At 44.0% G+C, this 18245-nt stretch overlaps 1 protein-coding gene across 1 annotated transcript in view; it reads right to left on the minus strand.

The window, feature by feature from the left end:
• Nucleotides 1–9523, minus strand: part of FHDC1 (FH2 domain containing 1) — a 32465-nt gene extending 22942 nt beyond the window's left edge. The window contains 4 exon segments of the mRNA XM_066317691.1: nt 1442–1544; nt 2070–2131; nt 8897–9106; nt 9108–9523. Of these exon segments, the coding sequence (XP_066173788.1) occupies nt 1442–1544; nt 2070–2131; nt 8897–9106; nt 9108–9380 (648 nt within the window). The 5' untranslated portion in view covers nt 9381–9523.
• Between the last annotated feature and the right edge of the window lie 8722 nt (nt 9524–18245).

Raw genomic sequence — 18245 nt, forward strand, 5'->3', positions numbered from 1 at the left:
AACAACTTACATTCAACTCTAGCTGAATGACAATAGTTACATCATACAAACCACACTAGCTGAAAGATTTCCTACCTGTCATAAAATAACAACCAAGATCTAAGCCAGAAAGAGGAAAACAGGACAAAAGTACATTTCTTCCAGTCAAATTTTCTGACTACACATGAAGTTAACTAGGAGTCACTCTTTCTACTCCACTGTTCTCCTCTGTCTGACTTTCAGGAGATAAATTCTGTTTATATAATGGAATATGTACTAAAATGCAAACAAAGAGGGAAGAGGGAATGGCTTTGAGGTCCCAGAACTACTGTCACCTATTTTTTTGATTAATTACATTTCAACTTGTTGATATCCCCCAACTCTAAGAGATATATTAATCAAGTATACTAATGTAACACAATTTTTACAAGATTCTCTGCAAAGGCAGCCCAATTTAGGGTCATAAATTTGACAGCAGAAGACTGCAACATGTTTTGCTGATGACTGGATCTGAGATTTGCTGCTGCACAGAAGAAACAAAGCTCTTTGACAGCATGACCTTGAAGTGGTAAAGCATGTGAGCTGAGGTTGATCTGTATGTGGACCTTAACTTAGCAATTTCCCAAGTTTCAGCCACTCACTTTGATGTGAAGCACTCAAGCAATTCTAATGCTAATTTTGTCAGGTTTGTGGTTTACATTTCTCTCAAGTACATACAAATGGGTCAGTGCCAATAGTGAGCAGGCAAGGAACTATACATCATTAAGCAGAGCTCTCAGGTCAGTTGATGAAGCTTCACCTCTTTAATCATGTGAATAGACTTGAAGTTTGGGACTAGGAGGGGAGAAAGCTGCGCTTGGATGTTGGTCATATGGTGATCACAGCGACATTGAGAAGGTACTGCTGGTAATTCTGTGCATTCTAACACGTCTCCTTTGAGCACTAGGCCACGTTAGCAAACACCACGGGCGCTGTGCATTGGAGCTGCCTTTCTGCCCTACTGAAACCCAGTGACCAGGCCTAGGAACAGACCCAGATGAACCAAGCAGGCAGTGAACCTGGCACAGGCACTGCAATGGGAAGGCATGTGGCAGGTGCCAAAGAAGTGAAATTTGTTTGCTTAGAATATACTTTGATTCTGAATTTTCTAACCTCCCTAGAGCAGTTATCTGCACAAAAGAAGGTCCCAGGTGTTGCTGTTTATGTGACAAAAGTGACATCATAAAAACAAAAGATGTCTTATCAATTCCTTAAAAGCAGGTGAAATTACTTGATGTGAAGGAAATTACTACACTGCAATCTCAATACCACAAGTCATATGAAGACTGAACATTTACACTCAGTGGTTCCCTGTTCCCTAGCCTCAGAAAGGCATTGAGATTCCTCTTTTACAGAGCTTCATGTTGGAATCCCATCAGCAGAACTCTACAAAAAATAAGTTCCACGTAAAGCCATTATTTACCTCCTCTGCTTCTGGTAATAATTTAAGAAATTCATGTAGCAGTTCAGAACCATAGGGCTGACTTCTTCCATGATAAATATCTTCAATGATGGATTCGGCAGACCTTGAAAAAACAATTGAGCACACATATTTCTAACACTTATAGGGCGAACAGTTACACAGATTGAAAAAACCATGCCTGGGCTACTCCACAGAGTTATAAAGAGATTGTGGATGCATCAGTGTCCACAGCAGCACTGCTCTGACACCACTTTCAGTGATGCCTTTATGGAAAGGCAACATTATCAGAGAATACAGACAGCAAATGAAACAGCTCGCTCTTGAAAAAGTTGCTCACATTGCCCCTTTCTAATTGCTTATGAAGAGAGGAAGCCAGTGAAAGGCAGCTCACAGGCACTGTTACATGAGGTAAAAGGGCTTCCCTTAACCATACCTGAAAACCCACTTTAACTGGTTAACATCAGCAAACCCTAAATGTTTGATGCTAAGTCATAAACGCACTCAAAACTAAACATGTTAGAAAACAAATTATGTCAAATTACTTTTGAGAAAACTGCATAAAACTGCAAACTCCACAAGGAACAGAGCACAATGTATATATTTTATGAGAACAAGAAAGAATTCTTACTTTTTGAATTGTTTGAGAAATATCCCAATGTTCATACTTCGTTTTGCATCCAAAATGGAAACCTGAGAGAGAAAGCAAGACAGATTACTCTAACAATACCTAAGAAAATAGCATATAATTCAGGCATAATTTCTTAAATTGCTACAGATAACTGTCTGCACCCAATCCAAGGCCAAATAAATACAGATTCACTTCTTATCAGCAAAGCTTATATACTACAAAACTACTTTTTACCAGGGAAATATATAGCATGCTCACATCACCTTTCTCCAAGTGAAACAAAAAATTCCATAGCAACATATAAGGAAGGAAGGAATCAATATTTCTATTTCATTACAAAGTAAAAACATTCTTCTTGCTTATTTCAAAACGCTGCATCTGCAAAATGTTGCTTATCAGGTAATACACTTTATTGCATTTGAAGGCCCCAGGGTTAGTGAACACCACATTTTAAAACCCATGTAAATTCAGAGGTTTTATGACAAATGTGAGGATGGGATTTCTAAGCAGAGGTCAGGTGCATTACTGATTTAATTCATGCCAACTAACAGCCACACTGATTCGGGGGAAGATAAGTTCATCTTGAATCAAAAAACCCTCAAATCTGTTTGCTTACCTAGAAGCAAACAGAAATCCATAGCAAAGTAAGAGTTTCTCCCAGCTTTGTATTTCAAAGCTGGTTTGCTGTATTATCTTACATGTACAATTCTGAAGATTAGGCAGCGGGGAAAAAAAATTCCCCACAATATTTTCCCCCAATTTTGTAAAAAATTTAAAATCAAAGTCCCCTCTTTTATGCTAGTTTTCCCTCCTGAAACAGCATACAAGTTTAAACCTGAGAGGTTTGCCCTGTTTTAGCAAATTATGTCCTTAAGGTCAAAATTTTACCACAGCTATTTTGGTGATAACAGCTAGAAAAGTCATGAGATTTACAAGGACATGAGAATTGTTTCACTTTAGCAGTTCCACCTGACTGCTGCAATAAAAGAGCTCAGTACACATAGATGTTCAAGACTACTGCTGGACTCGCATGCTGTTTGTGGTTTTGACAACTGGAAAGGCGTTTTGACCTTTGTGACAGTGCTCAGATTAGAAGCAGATATATAAATGCAACATTGGCATTGTCACGAAATTGAATTAGCCTGCAGTCAGCTGGTGACAGTGAAAATATAGGGATGATTAATGGGCTATCCTCAACATACACCCAGGAGACAGCCTCTTTGTCTGCTGAAAATAGTGAGTCGTATTGAAAAGTTTTCTGAAATTCTGGAATTTCCTCTCTTCTGAAAACAGCAAAGACTAGAAAACACAGGAAATATCAGCATATTAGTTTTAATTAGATGACTGGTAGCCCAAAGCCCTTCAGTTTTAACATTTGCAGAGATAAGGGGACAGATTGTGGTTTATTCTCTTGTTATCTTAAAGAGTTGAGAGGCCCCCAACAGATCATTAAGGAAAAGCCCCTTAACGCAGGACAGGTTCAACTATCTCTCCCCCTGCAGTATCTAATCTTTTTCAAATGTTTTACTGCAGGGACCTCTCACTGACCTCTCTAACTGTAGCTCCAGTCTCCAATTGCTCCGGTCACCCTTAATTCTCTCATTTCTCTGTACTGGTTTAAGCCTATAAGCTTTACCATCATTTAGCTTTTGGTTTGTTTGGGTTTTTAAGCATATTCAGAGTTAATCTTGTGTACATTTTTTAAACCACAGTCAGTAACTGTTACAAAGAGACTGATCATCAGCTGAGTAAACCTTTGTTTTCCATGGCACAACTCAGATTTACAGTACAACCTCAAACAAATGACATAATTTTTAATACCTTCCCTTGAAGAAAAACAACAAATAGGAACATATATAGCTATATTTGTCTTATTAGCACAACAAATAAAAAAGAAAAAAATCACAGCTGTTCTTAAGTACCAGGATTTTACATACACTTCTTGCTCTGTATATGACTGTACTCTATTTATTTTTCTTTTATTTCTTGTTTAACCACATAATCAAAACAAATCTCACTTTTGGTCACTCTTTGCTTGGTGTCTACTTCAAGCTTATCAAAAGTGTTTGAAACTTTATTGAAACTACTGTTATTACACAGCCACCTTCAAGGAGTTTCCAGATGGAAGCACAAGGAGGAGAAAAGGGGAACCCAGCAGATATTCCATAAATACAAGTTCCTACTCCTTGCACACAAATACACTATCTTCCAACTCATACTCAGTTGCATATTAGATTCATAACCTCAGCCTGAACATCTGTTCACAATGTCTACTCTTCTCCACCGAGATTTCACTTGATTTTCTTCACGCAGAGAGCACTGTCTGCTGTTGCTTTTTACCCTTTGAACATTACAACAGCTTTTTCTAAATTCTGCTCAGTCTGCTCCTGCCTTCTGTTCACACACATTGTCAACACTGTTGCTGTCATAGCACGTTTTAGGTCTCTGTTCGCCACCCGAAGAAGTTTTGAAATGCTGTCCACCAGTAGTACCCCTGAACTTCTTGACTCAAAAAGTTACACTGGACTGTAATTGAGAATTGAGAGCAGGCATTTGTAGTCCCACTGGGATTCTCTATAGCAAAAAACCCTCTCATATGCTTTCTTAGGATTTATTTTAGATAAATTCAGGAGAGCTTTCTCCATTCTCATCCTCTACTCTTTAAAACGGGAAATACTGCAATTCTCTCAGATACTTTCTACCATCTTCACATCTGCAGTTTGCAAGGCCATGCAAAACATCACAGGTCACGCACACTTGCCACCTCTGCTTTATAAACAGTGCAATCTCTAAACCAAGGACAGCAATTCACTCATGAATCCACTTTTCATCACCAAAGTACTCAACCCAGCATATTTCCATTATCTGCAGCAAGCACAGATCACATAGTAACAGGCCTCAGTTTGACAAATGTTAATCCACCACAGAAATATTCAGTTTTGTGAGAAGGGGAAAATTAGCTTGACTACCACGGTGAAGTTGTGTTGATAGTAAGAGGATATCTACTCTTGAACCTAAACACAAATTTGCAATCAATATGAAAGAGTCAGAGGAGTGTTCCGGGAGACATAAAAAGATCCACACCAAAAGTGACTTTGTAGTGACTGGAGAAATGCAACAAGAGTTTCTTGCCATGAAATTATCAATAAGGAAGAGAAACACAACAAAGTAGAGTTATAACAGGTCGGTAAAACAAGACATTGTAGGTTTTCTTTGCCTAAGAACAATGGAGTTTCACATAGTGAGATACAGTTTACAAATTACAGCAACCATGGAACAGCCTGGTGGCTCAGGCTTGGTGATGAAGGTTAGGAAGGATATAAATGGCTTCCTGTTTCAACTTCCACTTCACATTATAACACACTAACCATCATTCCATGCCTGGAGTCACGGTGCATCAGAGTGAACCTAGCAGCTTACTGAAGGGCTGTCCCCACTCCGTGTCATCCTCCCATGTTATGTTCCTAGCCTGCTCTTTCCTTTAGGCAGGCACTGGTACTCATCTCCTTTGGTTCTTGCTGTTAGTTCTTTTCTGGATTAACAGGTTGAATCAGATCTCAAGAAGGTGGAATGAGCATCAGAGCCAGCACAGGGAAAACAGAGAGGGTATGTCTAGGAGAGGGGGCAAGAGACATCCTGTTCATTCCTTCCATCTTCCTTCTCTCTTCTCCTCTCACTGTCCCCTTGCACAGGTTCTGGAATTCACTGCATCCTTCCACAAAGTCATCAAAACTCACTCAAAGAGCAGAAACGACTCCAGTAGAAAACAAATTAAGAACCCCACAGCACTCTGCTGAGCTGCTTACTCAAATATGTTTACAGAGGGTGCGCTACGTGTATTACATTATCCAATATCTGTCCAGAGCCTGCGGACAGGTGGGGTGAGAGCCAGGAGCAGAGGCACAGTTTGAAGGAGAAAGCAGGAGCAGTTCCTCTGGCTGACAAGAAGCTGCTCTGCCCACTCCGTTGCCAGGCTAACCATAGCCTGGGTGAGTGCCTGTTGTGCCACACTGGGACACCACAGAAGGATGGGGAAAGTAAATTGGCGTGTAAACTTAACCTCGCACCCCCTATTTTTCAGAGCCTCAAATTACATGGAACCATAGGGCAAATTAGGCCTTTAGTCAAGGAAACATGTTAATTAATCTCCTAAGGGTTTGGTGAAGGATTGTTTACAAAAAGGAAAGCATTTGCTGTAGGAGTTTGACTCAAGCCTCAGAAGGGACTCCTGTTATAATGATGATGTTACATCTAAATTCCCTGTATAAATCACTGTCAAGTGAGGAATTAAAAGGACACGTAGTGTTGCAAGCTCCTACATGTGTAGAACTTTTACCAAAACTGCTCATGATTTCATAATCAACAGTGATCTCCGGCAAAGGTATGAAACCCCAAATCTCCTCCACAGTCTACAGGGCAGTACCCTCAACACTGGCTGAAGAGTAATTCTTCACCACTTCCATTGAAGCTACACCACTGCACCAAGAGGGACTCCACAGGGACAACAGAGCATTCTCTGGCCATCCACTTCTGCACAGCACTTTGGACACATGCTACTTTTTTCAGATTTGGATCTAAGTAAAAGTTGAGTATATGTACTTGAAGTTATCTTGAAAATTCATTGCTGATATACTATGCCAACTAAGCTAATTCTGCTATGTAAACATCAAAGAACATTTTTCATTGCTAGACCATAAAGCTCTGTCTAAAATCAACTGTTTTACACAAAAGGAACAGGGGTACTGAAACACAAATTGTTTTGCCCACCTGCCCCTGGTTGGCCAGCAACATGGCCACACCCAGGACTAGAGCTCCCTCAGCCTCACACTAACACTCTCCACAAGGTCATACTGATTCTGCACACTTCGGCCTGCTCCCGGCTCCTGTCAGCCTCTGTAGGTTTTACCAGAGTGAGCTGAGGATAGCCATCCCACATGGAAGCAATGGATGGCAGGAGTCACAAACAAGGCCTGTGCTCCCTTGTGCAGCCCCCTGCTGAACCACGCCTGCAGTGGGTGAAGCACCTGAGCTGCTGTGTCTGCACTTCCGCACTTCCAACAACTCCTCAGGATTAGCTCCTTCCCTCCTTGCTAAGCAGATAGGACTGCAAAGTCCATTAACACATAAGAAATTGCTCACCACTGACACACTGCTGCAGCATGCTTGACAAAGCTTAGCGAGTGAGTGGAACATTTTGTCACTTAAGTGGCATCACTCGGAAGCAAGTCCTGTTGCCTCACCGCCTGCCACGTGCAAAGTCACCATGGGAGCCCTGAACCAGGGTGCACAGGCATAAAGCAGTGCAAATGCACTGCACCACCATACTGGCTCCAGACAGACACACAAAACCCATAACTTTTGGCAAAGCAGGGTTTTGTTTCTAAGGCACTGAATCTTGGAGAACCCCCAGTTTTGCAGGCCTCTGATTTTAATCTCTGCCACTGCATGAATTCTGGAGCACTCTGGGGTTTTCTCTGACCTACCTATTGCATACTATGGGCCACAATCAGTTTACGAAACTTATTTTAATATTTACTACAACTAGATCTTTATCACACAGCAGTCCTGAAAGGGGGAGCTTCTGAGGAAATGCAGGAGGCCAGAGCTCTGTACGTGGCACAGGAAGTCCACTCACTACACTCCTGATTCAAAGATGAACATAGCCTGAAAACAGCACAGAGCTTAATGACTACCTCTAATGACGGCCCCAATTACCAGTTCCAGACGTCAGGGTTTCAGAGCTGACAACACACATGCCTTTTTAAACCTTAAATTTCAATATGTACAGCACGCGTGCTATCAGTGCATTGATTTCTCATCTTGTCCTTTTTGATCTTATTTTGACATCTCCTGAATCCTGCAAGATATCAGCAACTTCCTGTCCCTATTTTCTCACTAAAAAATCATGCATTGTTACATCTCTTAACCCCATGCCCTCTGTATTTTGTTTACAAGCTAACATGTATGTAGACACACACTAGTGATTAAATCTGCATTTCAGCCCTCCAATTACTTCAGAGAAAGATCACTTGAGACAATTCAATTCAGGCTTCACAAAGAGGCTGTCTATAAATGAGGATTTAAGAACCAGAAAAGCTACTTATCAGTTCCCTGGAGAGTGTCTGAACCTGAGAGTACTCGGTACAGAGTACTCCTTGCCACCAGAACAGAAATGGGTGGCAATCTTGGAAGGTTATCTTCATGTCCAGAAAAAGCAGGGAAGACGAAGTGAAGTTTTTCTTAGCAAGAAAGTCATGTTTATGAAAGTGGAAACTTTAAAATTATCAAATAATAAATATCCTTCATCACTATATTAGGTTCTATATCCTTGCTGCCCTACTGGCACTTCCCTTCGTGATGTCTCTAGGATACTGTGGGCATATACAGCATCAACCCTTGCAAATGGGACTCTCTTCTCTCCTGCCTGGTACATGCTTGCATGTACAACATCTTGTTTGCATCACAGACATAGAGGCAGAGTTGAAGAGACAATATAATTGTGTTCCACACTGAAAACTCATGGGCTATCCAACATGAGTAAATACAGATGCTTTCAGCTCCCTCTGCTTATTCATATTTATTTTAACAGGTGATCAAATCACAACACTTAGCAAGTTAAAATAATAAAACACAGTTAGCTCTTTGAAAAACAAATATGTGCCACTAAGAACAAAGAGTTTATGCTTCCCATCATTCCCCTCTCCTTTGAATCAAGACAAAATTGCCGTAAGGATGAAACATGACAGAGAAAGAGAAAAAGGTGAGGCAGAATTCACATAAACTCCTACAGCATTATGTAAAAAAAGAGGTTTTACTTTAATTCTTACCTCCTCTTTAGTCTCTTTAAACGAAGACTTTAAAGATCGGTTTCGGGAGTCCTGGGGTTTGGCTTCTTCCTGCTGCCCAAAAAGTTCCTCAATCGTCTTCTTATCAATTTGATACTGTGATCTTGCAGCAATTGTCCAGATGTTGTTTTTCCCACGGACTTGTTCTTCAGGGATAGTTTTCCAGAAGAAGCTCCGCATCCGTTTTTTTTTTGCCGTGGCCGTCGTGCCCATTGAGCAGCTGCGGGGGCAGAGGGATGCTGGGGCCAGGCAGAGGAGGAGGGGGCGGCGGAGGGGGCGGCATTCCCGGGGGCAGCGGAGGGGCCGGGGGAGCCCCTGTCAGGGCACATGGCGCGGGCGGCGGCGATGCTGCCGGCTGGGAAACTTGAGGCGCCGTCGTCGTATCCTCGCTCATTAATCCCGTCGCAACTGGAATAGCCCCATTTTCTTTATCATTGACCAAGGAGAGACAATTCATAACATGCATTTTACAGCCTCCCCGAAGGGGAGAGTGTTACTTCCTCGGATGGGTTCGGAGCATTGAGCAGTCAGCGCGGCAGCCGCTGGGATCACGCCCTCTCAAGCCCTATCTGCCAGCGGCGGCAGCGCAAGAGGGGACTGCACCATCTCCACAACCTGCGACAAAGGACAATAGGGACACTCAGATCACACATACCGGACATTGGCCCTCGCACTGAAAAGACACCAAGGTACAACGGCTATCAAGTTTTCAACCCAGAAGAGAAATTTAGTGATTCAAAAGTCTTTCACAGGGCAATTGTTCGACATTTACCCACACCGAGATTTCAAACAGCTTTAGGTGCTTTAGATTACAAGAACATACATAAAAACAAGGATACCTCTAAATCACCCACAGTAGGTGTCAAAACTGCCTATGAATCTCTGTTCAGTGAAATTTTGTAAGAGAATATATTTCTCTCAACTTATTCAAACAAATACTATTCCACTGCTGATTTCAGATATGCTTTTAAAGCTGACTGTACACAGTACTAACTATGGTACTAGATTAATTACATCAAACAGACCCTGTTTGAATCCTCTAAACTCATGGTTCAAACCCAAACTGCATTAAAATAGCTAAAACTTTACAATAATTTGACAGTCTAGCCTAGTGTACTACTTTTTTTTGCCTTTGTATTTTTCACACAGTTGTCAGTAAGGGCAAAAATAGTGTGCAGTCCCTAAAGTCTCTGTGTTTGCTGAGCATGAACTTCGAAGTATTACTGTTCTGGCTGCACCACCTCCCAAAATACAGTCAGAGAAGAGACCACAGTTTGATTAAGCTGTCCTCTATAATTCACTTCAGCATCTAGGTTAACAGTGCCAGTTCAGTAACAGAGAGAGAGAAAGGCTAGAGAAGCTGGTAGGGACTGGACCCTGCATATCCATTGCACATAGGCAACGCTTTAAATACTTTGAGAAGTTTTTATCTCTAGATGATCTCATAAAACAACTTAACAGGAATCACAATGGGTTTTAGTACTTTTCTTATACTGTCACCTTTTAAATAAAAATGCTATTATTAGCAGCAAACCTTCAGGTAAGAGCATGATTTCCACAAACCCCACACTTTTGATAAGCCAAGTCTATTGAAACAGATTTAATTCATAAATCTCAGAGAAAACAAAGAGTTTCAAATACATACCATTGGGGAATCTCAGGATTTTATGGAAATTTGGAAGCTATCTCAAAAAAGAGATTTGGGCATTCATAAAAAAAATAAATTAAAAATTCAAAGATGTCACCCAATACAAACTTAGATAGGAGACAGTCCCTGAGCAAAACTCAGTCTCAGGAAAACTCAACAGAAGAAGCTCAAATAATGCATTGGCACAAAACCAACGTCAAATCAGAAATCTGGCACTGACTTAGTGGTATGCCTCCTCAGCAGAGTTCACACGGAGCCAATTGCAACTCAGATCAATTCGACATTGTATAATAGTGATGAAAAAAACTTCACTATTTTTGCCAGAGATCCATCACTAGACTGTACATGAACAAACAGACCCAAGTCACAGAAACAAGCCTTAGGCAAATTCTCGCTTGGTCTGCAAGGACTCAGCCACTCACAGTTTCACTGAAATCAATAGAAAACAACACAAAATCATCCACTGTACCTTTTCTTCCCAAAACCTTGCCTAGGTAGCAAGGAGCTCCTCTCTCCTGCTTCAGATTTTCTAATCCCATACCTTACATTATCCGGGTGTTTACAAGAATAGAAAACATATATAAAAACCCTGTATGAGGTTTAAATCACAGGCATGATGGAAAATACTTTAATGGCATGGTAAAAAAGAGAGAAGCTACAAAGAAAGTGGATCAGGATAGAGTGTTTCAAATTTAAGCCAGTATTAATACCCAGCTGCTATTACAGGCCTCTGTATGTTCACGCCTCTCCTCCCAAATTCATGATCATAGAAGCAGAGAGGCATAAAAAAGCAGGTGCAAGGTGGTGGAAAGAGATTAACCACTCAAAGCAATTAAGTGTTGCATTAATTTAAAGAAATACTCAACTAGGAAAAACACTTTTCCTCCCTACTACTTATTTAAAAATGAAAAATGTATTAGCTAGTTTTCCACCATCACAAAGCAGTATTCAACATTATTGTTTTCTACCTTGGGTTCCCACACATCCACATTAAAAAAAAAAAAAAAAAAAAAAAAAAAAAAAAAAAAAAAAACCACCAAGAGACACAGACAGACTGACCAACCATGCCCCAGGCAACATCCAAGAACCTCATTTTGGGACTTTCAATAAATCCATATGCTTTAGGAAAAACAGGATCAAATCCTAATGGAACAGAGTTGAAGGAGATGAATCATCAGCCCCAGCACCAACACACAGGAGTGGAAAACGACTGATCTCAGACCTGAGTGCTTCTGAGCTAGACAAGGGACACTCCTAGTGAAAGGAGAGGAGAAGGCACGGGGAAGAAAACATCCCAACCTAGATGTAAAGATAGACAGAACAGGAAAAACTGTTTTCAATCCAACGAGCCCTGTACTGCTTTAGATGAGGTAAGAGCCAGAACCAGGAAAGGGGAGGAATCAGCATTTGGAAGGAAGGCATGAAAGGAAAGGCACAGCATAAAGGCTGGCATTCAGCTTTGTTTTCTGACAGATAAGCACGATCCAGGTGACAGAGGTCACCTGCTTGTAAGAGGATGGCGGTCTCGAGTTACCAGACACCAGGAGACTGGTCAAAATTCCCTTCTCATGCTGCCTCTCTGCAGGAGCGACTCAAAGTCGTTCCCAGCGGAGGCTCCCACCACTGCCGTGGGTGGGAGAGGAGAGAAGCTGGCAGCCAGGACAGGTTCTGGGCTGCTCGCTGCTATCAGCAGGTGCCTCTGAGCAGGAAGTAGAGCAAGAGGAGGTGGGGAACAACGCAGCCGTTCCAACTGCGAACTACAGATTACCAAGACACGCTGGGACTGGGATGCGTAATAGAAGCCAAGCAAAATTTTAACTCCTAAGGAGCCTCCACACTTTTCAAAGGATTAAAGGGGGCAAAAAAATGGACCAAAAGAACAAACGTTTAAGATGTCGCAATTATACCTCATTGTTGTACGTCTGTTACCCAAAACAGCCGGAGAAGCACCAAAGCTCTAATATAACATCTTTACTGCACGTTTTAATTGTGTCCATATTTGACATAAAAGAAATATTTTATTTCTTTGTCTCATTCATTGTTTTAGCCAAGCTAATCTAACTTGGAAATGTAATTTAAAAGTTAGAGGGTGGGGACAACTTTCTCCCCAGGTAAGAGAAACACTCTAAAGTAATTTGTTTCTTGCAAAAAAGGCAGTTGCCACTGAGACGGACACAGATTGTGTTTGCATACACAAATTAACAGGTGAAGTGCACGACACACTGAAGGGCATTTCATAATTTATACTGCAAGACATGACTCCCTTTAACTCACACCTTATGCTCTCCCCTGCCCACGTTTTTGTATCAGGCTCCCTCCGAGTTCTCATGAGAACAACGCCGAGCCCAACCACAGCATTTGGATGCCTGTGTCTCAACAACAACCCTACAAAGAGGCAAAGGGAGCAACTAGTTGCTCAGTGCAGACAGAGAAGCTGCAAACGCCGACAACCAGCCGCGGATCCTGCCAAAAACTGCGGGTTACAAAGAACAGGCAGCTCACGCTATTCAGCGTCTTCGCACTTCCCCACTCAGTGAGTGCATCCCAGCCCAAAGCCCTGCACGGCACCGCGTCCCCGCCAGCCGGGCCGGGCCGGGCCGGGCAGCAGCCCGGGACAGGCAGGGACCTGCCAGGGCTCGACTCCGGCTATTTTTTGTTCGGGGTCCCGGGTGCCGCGCTGGCCCCGCCGCAAGGAAAGAGCTGCCCTCAGCCCCAGCGCCGCGTTCTCCGCCCGGAGCAGGTGCCTGGCTGAGGTGCCCTGTGGGGGCCCTACCGCCGGGACCACCCGAGGGGCCGCGACTGATCCTTCCTCCGTTAATTCCCTTCGACCGCCGCCGCAGGCCACGGGCACGGCGGAGGGCGCCGGCAGCTCGGCTGCACCCGGGCTAACACCGCGCCGCTGCCCTCCGGCTCCCGCCGGACCCCGACGCCCCGAGAAGCGCCCTGGCCCGGCGGGAGCGGCCCGACCCCGCTGTTCCCCGCGGGACGCGGCGGGGTCAGCGCCCGTGCCGCCGGAGAAAGCCCGGGCGCCCGGGACAGCGCCCGCCCCGCCGTCAGAGAGGAGCGGGGCAGCGGCTCTCCCTCCGCGGCAGGGCCCGGCCGGGCCCGGGGTACCGCGGGGAGCGGACCCGTCTCCCCGGGAGCGCTCCCTCCTCCTACGCCTCGGGAAGGCGGCGAAGGACCCACGCAGGCGGCGGCGACTCTCCTGCAGCGCCCGGCCGCGCCCCCCGGCAGCGAGGAGCCGCCGCCCGGCCCGGGGGTCCCCGCGCCCCCCGCTCACCTCGGCGCCCGCGGGAAGACGCGGCGCAGCCCGGTCCGGTGCCGCCGCCTCCTCCCATCGCCCCGGCCCGGCCGCGCCGGCGGAGCGCGGGGCGGGGCAGCGCAGGCGCGGCCGGGCGGGGCCGCGGCAGGTGACGGGAGCGGCGGCGGCGGGAGCGGCCCGGGCGCGGGGCGGCGGAGCCTCGGTGCCCCCCGCCCGGCCCGTGCCACCGAAAAGCCCGTGCGGGAGGAGAGCGACCCAGCACCGGTGCCGCCGCCGCGGCGAACGGAGATGCGCAGTGGGGCCTCCGGGTGCGCTGGGTCTAAGCCAGCTCCGGCCGAGCAGATCCATCGACACATCCATCCATCCATCATTGCTCGCACGCTGTCACCGCACTCACAACAACGATTTCTATAGGAACAGGACCGCGGTGCTACCGGCAGCGCGCGGCTGGAAGGAACGGGCTCCTCTCCACGGCTGAAGCCTTTCGCCCTCTGCCCACGCTCCCGAGCAAGCGCATCCCTCGGTCCATCCCGCATCCCTCACCCGGGCGCTCCCGGCTGAGCCCTGCAAGCTCGGGGGAATCAGCCGAGACGGGCCCCTTGTGACTCCAAAGCGGACGGTGTGAGAGAAGTGCAGACGAATTTAAGATGTGATCACAGCCCTGGGTTACAGCGCTCCAGGCAGCAGCGCATGTGAGTTGCGGATACCCGAAAGCAAAGTACCGTCCACTGATAAGCCAGCAAACAAATACAAAAGGTTCTAAAATATTTTATCAAGAGATTGAATCCTATTTCTAAAATAAAACCAGTTTCCCAGGAAGAGTAAAGGTGAACTTCACTCAAGTCTATTATTAAGTCAGTCCACACACCTCAACACTATTTTTCACAGAAGGCAAATTCTAAAGGCAGAAACAGAAACCCTTCCTTTCCTGAGAAAAGGAGAGAGGAAGAAGAAACCTCACTTCCAGTCTTGCTTCATAAGCCACCAGAACTTATGAGCTGAGCACAGGAGAGAGAAAATAACACCTTGGCACAACCAGGGGTGGGAAGGCAGGAGCAGCGGGACAAAATCATGTCTTACCTGAGTGTGTAGTGCCTCACCTGTGCTATTTACTCTGCCCAGGTATTGGGAGGCAGGAACCCGAGGAAGAGTGGGAAACCAGGTGGCCTCCTCTGGTGCCAGGCCTGGAGCCCAGGCCCATGGTCGCTGAGGTTACACCATTCCTGCTCACAGTTCTGCAGCCTACTGGTCTGGCAAGACAGCCTGCTTGAGTCACCTCAATTTAAAAAAGTAATATTAGAACAAAAGGAAAATTCAAGGAATGTAATGCCAGAACTCAGTCACTTAAGCTGAAAATTCACTGAGTGAAAAGAGTTCAAGTGCAGTAAAAGGCAATTCCCATCACAGCACACATCTCTGCTTGGCAGGGTTAGCAGCAGCTGGAGAGGACAAGCTCAGCTTTGAGCCAGCGTGGACATTCCTCGAGAGTGTCGGGTCAGCCCTGAGGTCATCGGCGAGGAAGCACTTTGCCGCTTGGACTGTAACTGCTTGTGCTGGAGCCAAGGGGACTTGTTTTCATTGCTGCCAGTCATGAGCACAAATGTTCTCTCAAAAAGACGGAAAGAGCAAGCCAAACAAGAGACTTGCATAATGGCATTGTATTAAAAGAGTCAGAACACAAACAGGACAGCAGAGGACCTGGGAGCCAGTCCGGATGTGAAGTTAAACTCTTCACTTTTCCTCACCCTTTGGGTTTGTTCTCCCTGAACTTTTCCAAAACACACTGGCAAATTAATTTTACATTTTTAGCTGATATTTTTCACCTAAACATGTAACACTCAACAGGCAAATATTTTACCCACAAGGCTAAAACTGATCTGAGTTATAAACAACTGAAAACAGGCCTTTACAGTAGGAAGTATTAGGCAACTTTAATAATAGGTAGATCAAGCAGCCCCACCTATAATATTCAACAAATGCACCTCCCTAGTACAGATAGCATTTAGATGACTTGGTATACTACAAAACCAATTCATACTGTTAATTTTTTTAGGATTTCCAGTTAATGAAATGCTCAAGACAGTTTTCAGGATGACTACTTTTTTTTAAGGCTTTTTTTTTTTTAATGCGAAGTAAAAAACCACCTTGTATTTTGTAAACTCTGCTTTTCTTCAGAGCACAGAGCTTCTAATTCTTTAGGCTGAACACCAGTCCAATGACTGAACAGATCTAATGGAAATAAAGCAATTTATACCACCTAAAAAAAGGTGTCATCTTCATTATCAGCCCTCAATTCTACAGAGCTTGGGCAAAAGGAGGAGAAAAAGTTAATTGTGACACTCTTGTGACATTAAAACCAAGTTATATTCGGATTCAAAATTAAGCACTCTGTTAGTTAAGCTCTCAAAACAAAACACTGCAATTAATTACCACCATCACGTAAAACTAGCATGATGCATTCACATATGTAAGAAAGGCAAATCAGAACTGAACAGGCAACACAAGTTTTTAGCATTATTTATCTCATAAGTGCTTGAATTTAAAGCCCTTGGTATTCTTTAAAAGGCTGCAAGATGTATAATTATTTAATTAACACAGTAAGACACACTATTCGTTAAGTACTAGGAACACACTGCTGATAGCTGAACTGCTCCTGACTGAACCAATGGATTTATGCTGCCATAAACAGCAAGAACAGGGAAAACCTGAACTAAAAACTCATTTCGGGTTGATTCTGTTCTATATCTCATCTCTGCACTTAATTAAGAAATGTTATCAGACAGTCACACTGGGACCCATCTCACTCCTACCAACCAGTATTACACGGGAACTCTGCAAAGATTCTCCTGATCTCTCTTCCTGCTCCTCCTCGAGTATCAAATACTCCCTTTTCTTCCAGAAGCTATTCTCTTTAGAACAGATTCTCATCAAGAGATCAGACTGAGTTTATTTGCTCAGAAAACAAAGTTCACCTACAGCCATTAGAAAAACTTGAATGCTCACTTTATGCTAACAACAACTACTTCACAGAAATACACCACCAAGAGCAGACAGCACACAATTGCTCCTGCTCCTGCTCCCTTCTTACACTTTTCTTTTCTAGAAAGGCAGCTGAAGTGTAAAAGGCACTGCTTCTGTGCCAGCCACTCTCAGCTGCAGGAAACAGAAGATTTGCAAACCACAGACTGAGCTTTTCTGTCCAAGGCCACTGCAGTGCAAGGTTCATACACTGCTGCTCTGTGTGTCAAAGCAGGGACCCTGATGAGAACAGCAACGCATCACTTTGCCTTTCCATTGCTTCTCCATCAATTTATACCCTTCTTCTCCAAGGCAGGCACAAGCCATCCTACCTGCTAAACCTACACTACAGGGCAAGCTACTGCCTTGACTCCCTTCAAACTATTGCCATGATGACAAAAACATGTAATCTCCTCCCATCTCCCTGGCCATTTGGTTTCTACTCAAAACTCATGGAAATGAAGAGGAAGGACGTTGGGAAAACAGGTACAGAGAGGTGAACAAGAGCACTGTCACAGAGAACTCTGTTTTCTATGTATCCCCAGCTTTAACCTCAGAGCAACTGTGAAGAACACAAAGATGTCAAAGAGCAACTAACAAGGCCAAATATTAAGAAATGAGAGAAATATAAAGCACTAGTCAAATTCTCAGTCTAATAAAGGTCTTCTAATACAAAAACCCCTTCAATTCAACACAACTTAACAATGAGTAGTTCAGTCATTTTAGGGTGGGATCTACCACAAAATATGATAAGACTCATAACTCATAAAAATTTTTGTGACTAGTACAATCTTACACCAAGCATGCAACATGGAAAATGTAACCAGACTAAAAAAAAGCCACCCCAAACCTACAGATAATTGCAGATGAGGAATGCTAAATAATTACAATACCTTACACTTCTTATAACACCACAACAAGGAACAAGAGCAGATAAGCAAAGCATAAAAAGTGAATTTACCCCTCATTCAATTAAAAACAAGAGTTGAGGCCAACATTTAGCTTTCCTTTGACATTACTTTGATCATTTTTGAAAGGACAGACAGGCCAGAGATAAGGTTTCTGGGAAAACCACTGAAGACTGAAAAAAAGCTGTTACTTTAATGATGTTGGTGTGTTACTGTACTCTGCTTGTGTAGATGTCTTTCCAAATAAAAATAAAGACACATTTTGTAAGCAGAAAGGGTCTTTGGAAGGGGCTCGTCAAAGCATGAAGTAAGCCAAAGAGCATTTTTAGAGCAAAAAAGCTGTTTGTAGAATTCAGGTGAACAAAATAATAGGAGCACTAAGTTTCAAACAAGCCAGGAGTACAGATAATTTATAGTATGGTTACTGAGAATCAAAACAGCTCCCCAGGTCTCTGGTACAGCTATTACAATGACACATCTGACAATGTTACTGAT

Source organism: Sylvia atricapilla, chromosome 4 (assembly GCF_009819655.1).
Source record: "Sylvia atricapilla isolate bSylAtr1 chromosome 4, bSylAtr1.pri, whole genome shotgun sequence".
Taxonomy (NCBI): domain Eukaryota; kingdom Metazoa; phylum Chordata; class Aves; order Passeriformes; family Sylviidae; genus Sylvia; species Sylvia atricapilla.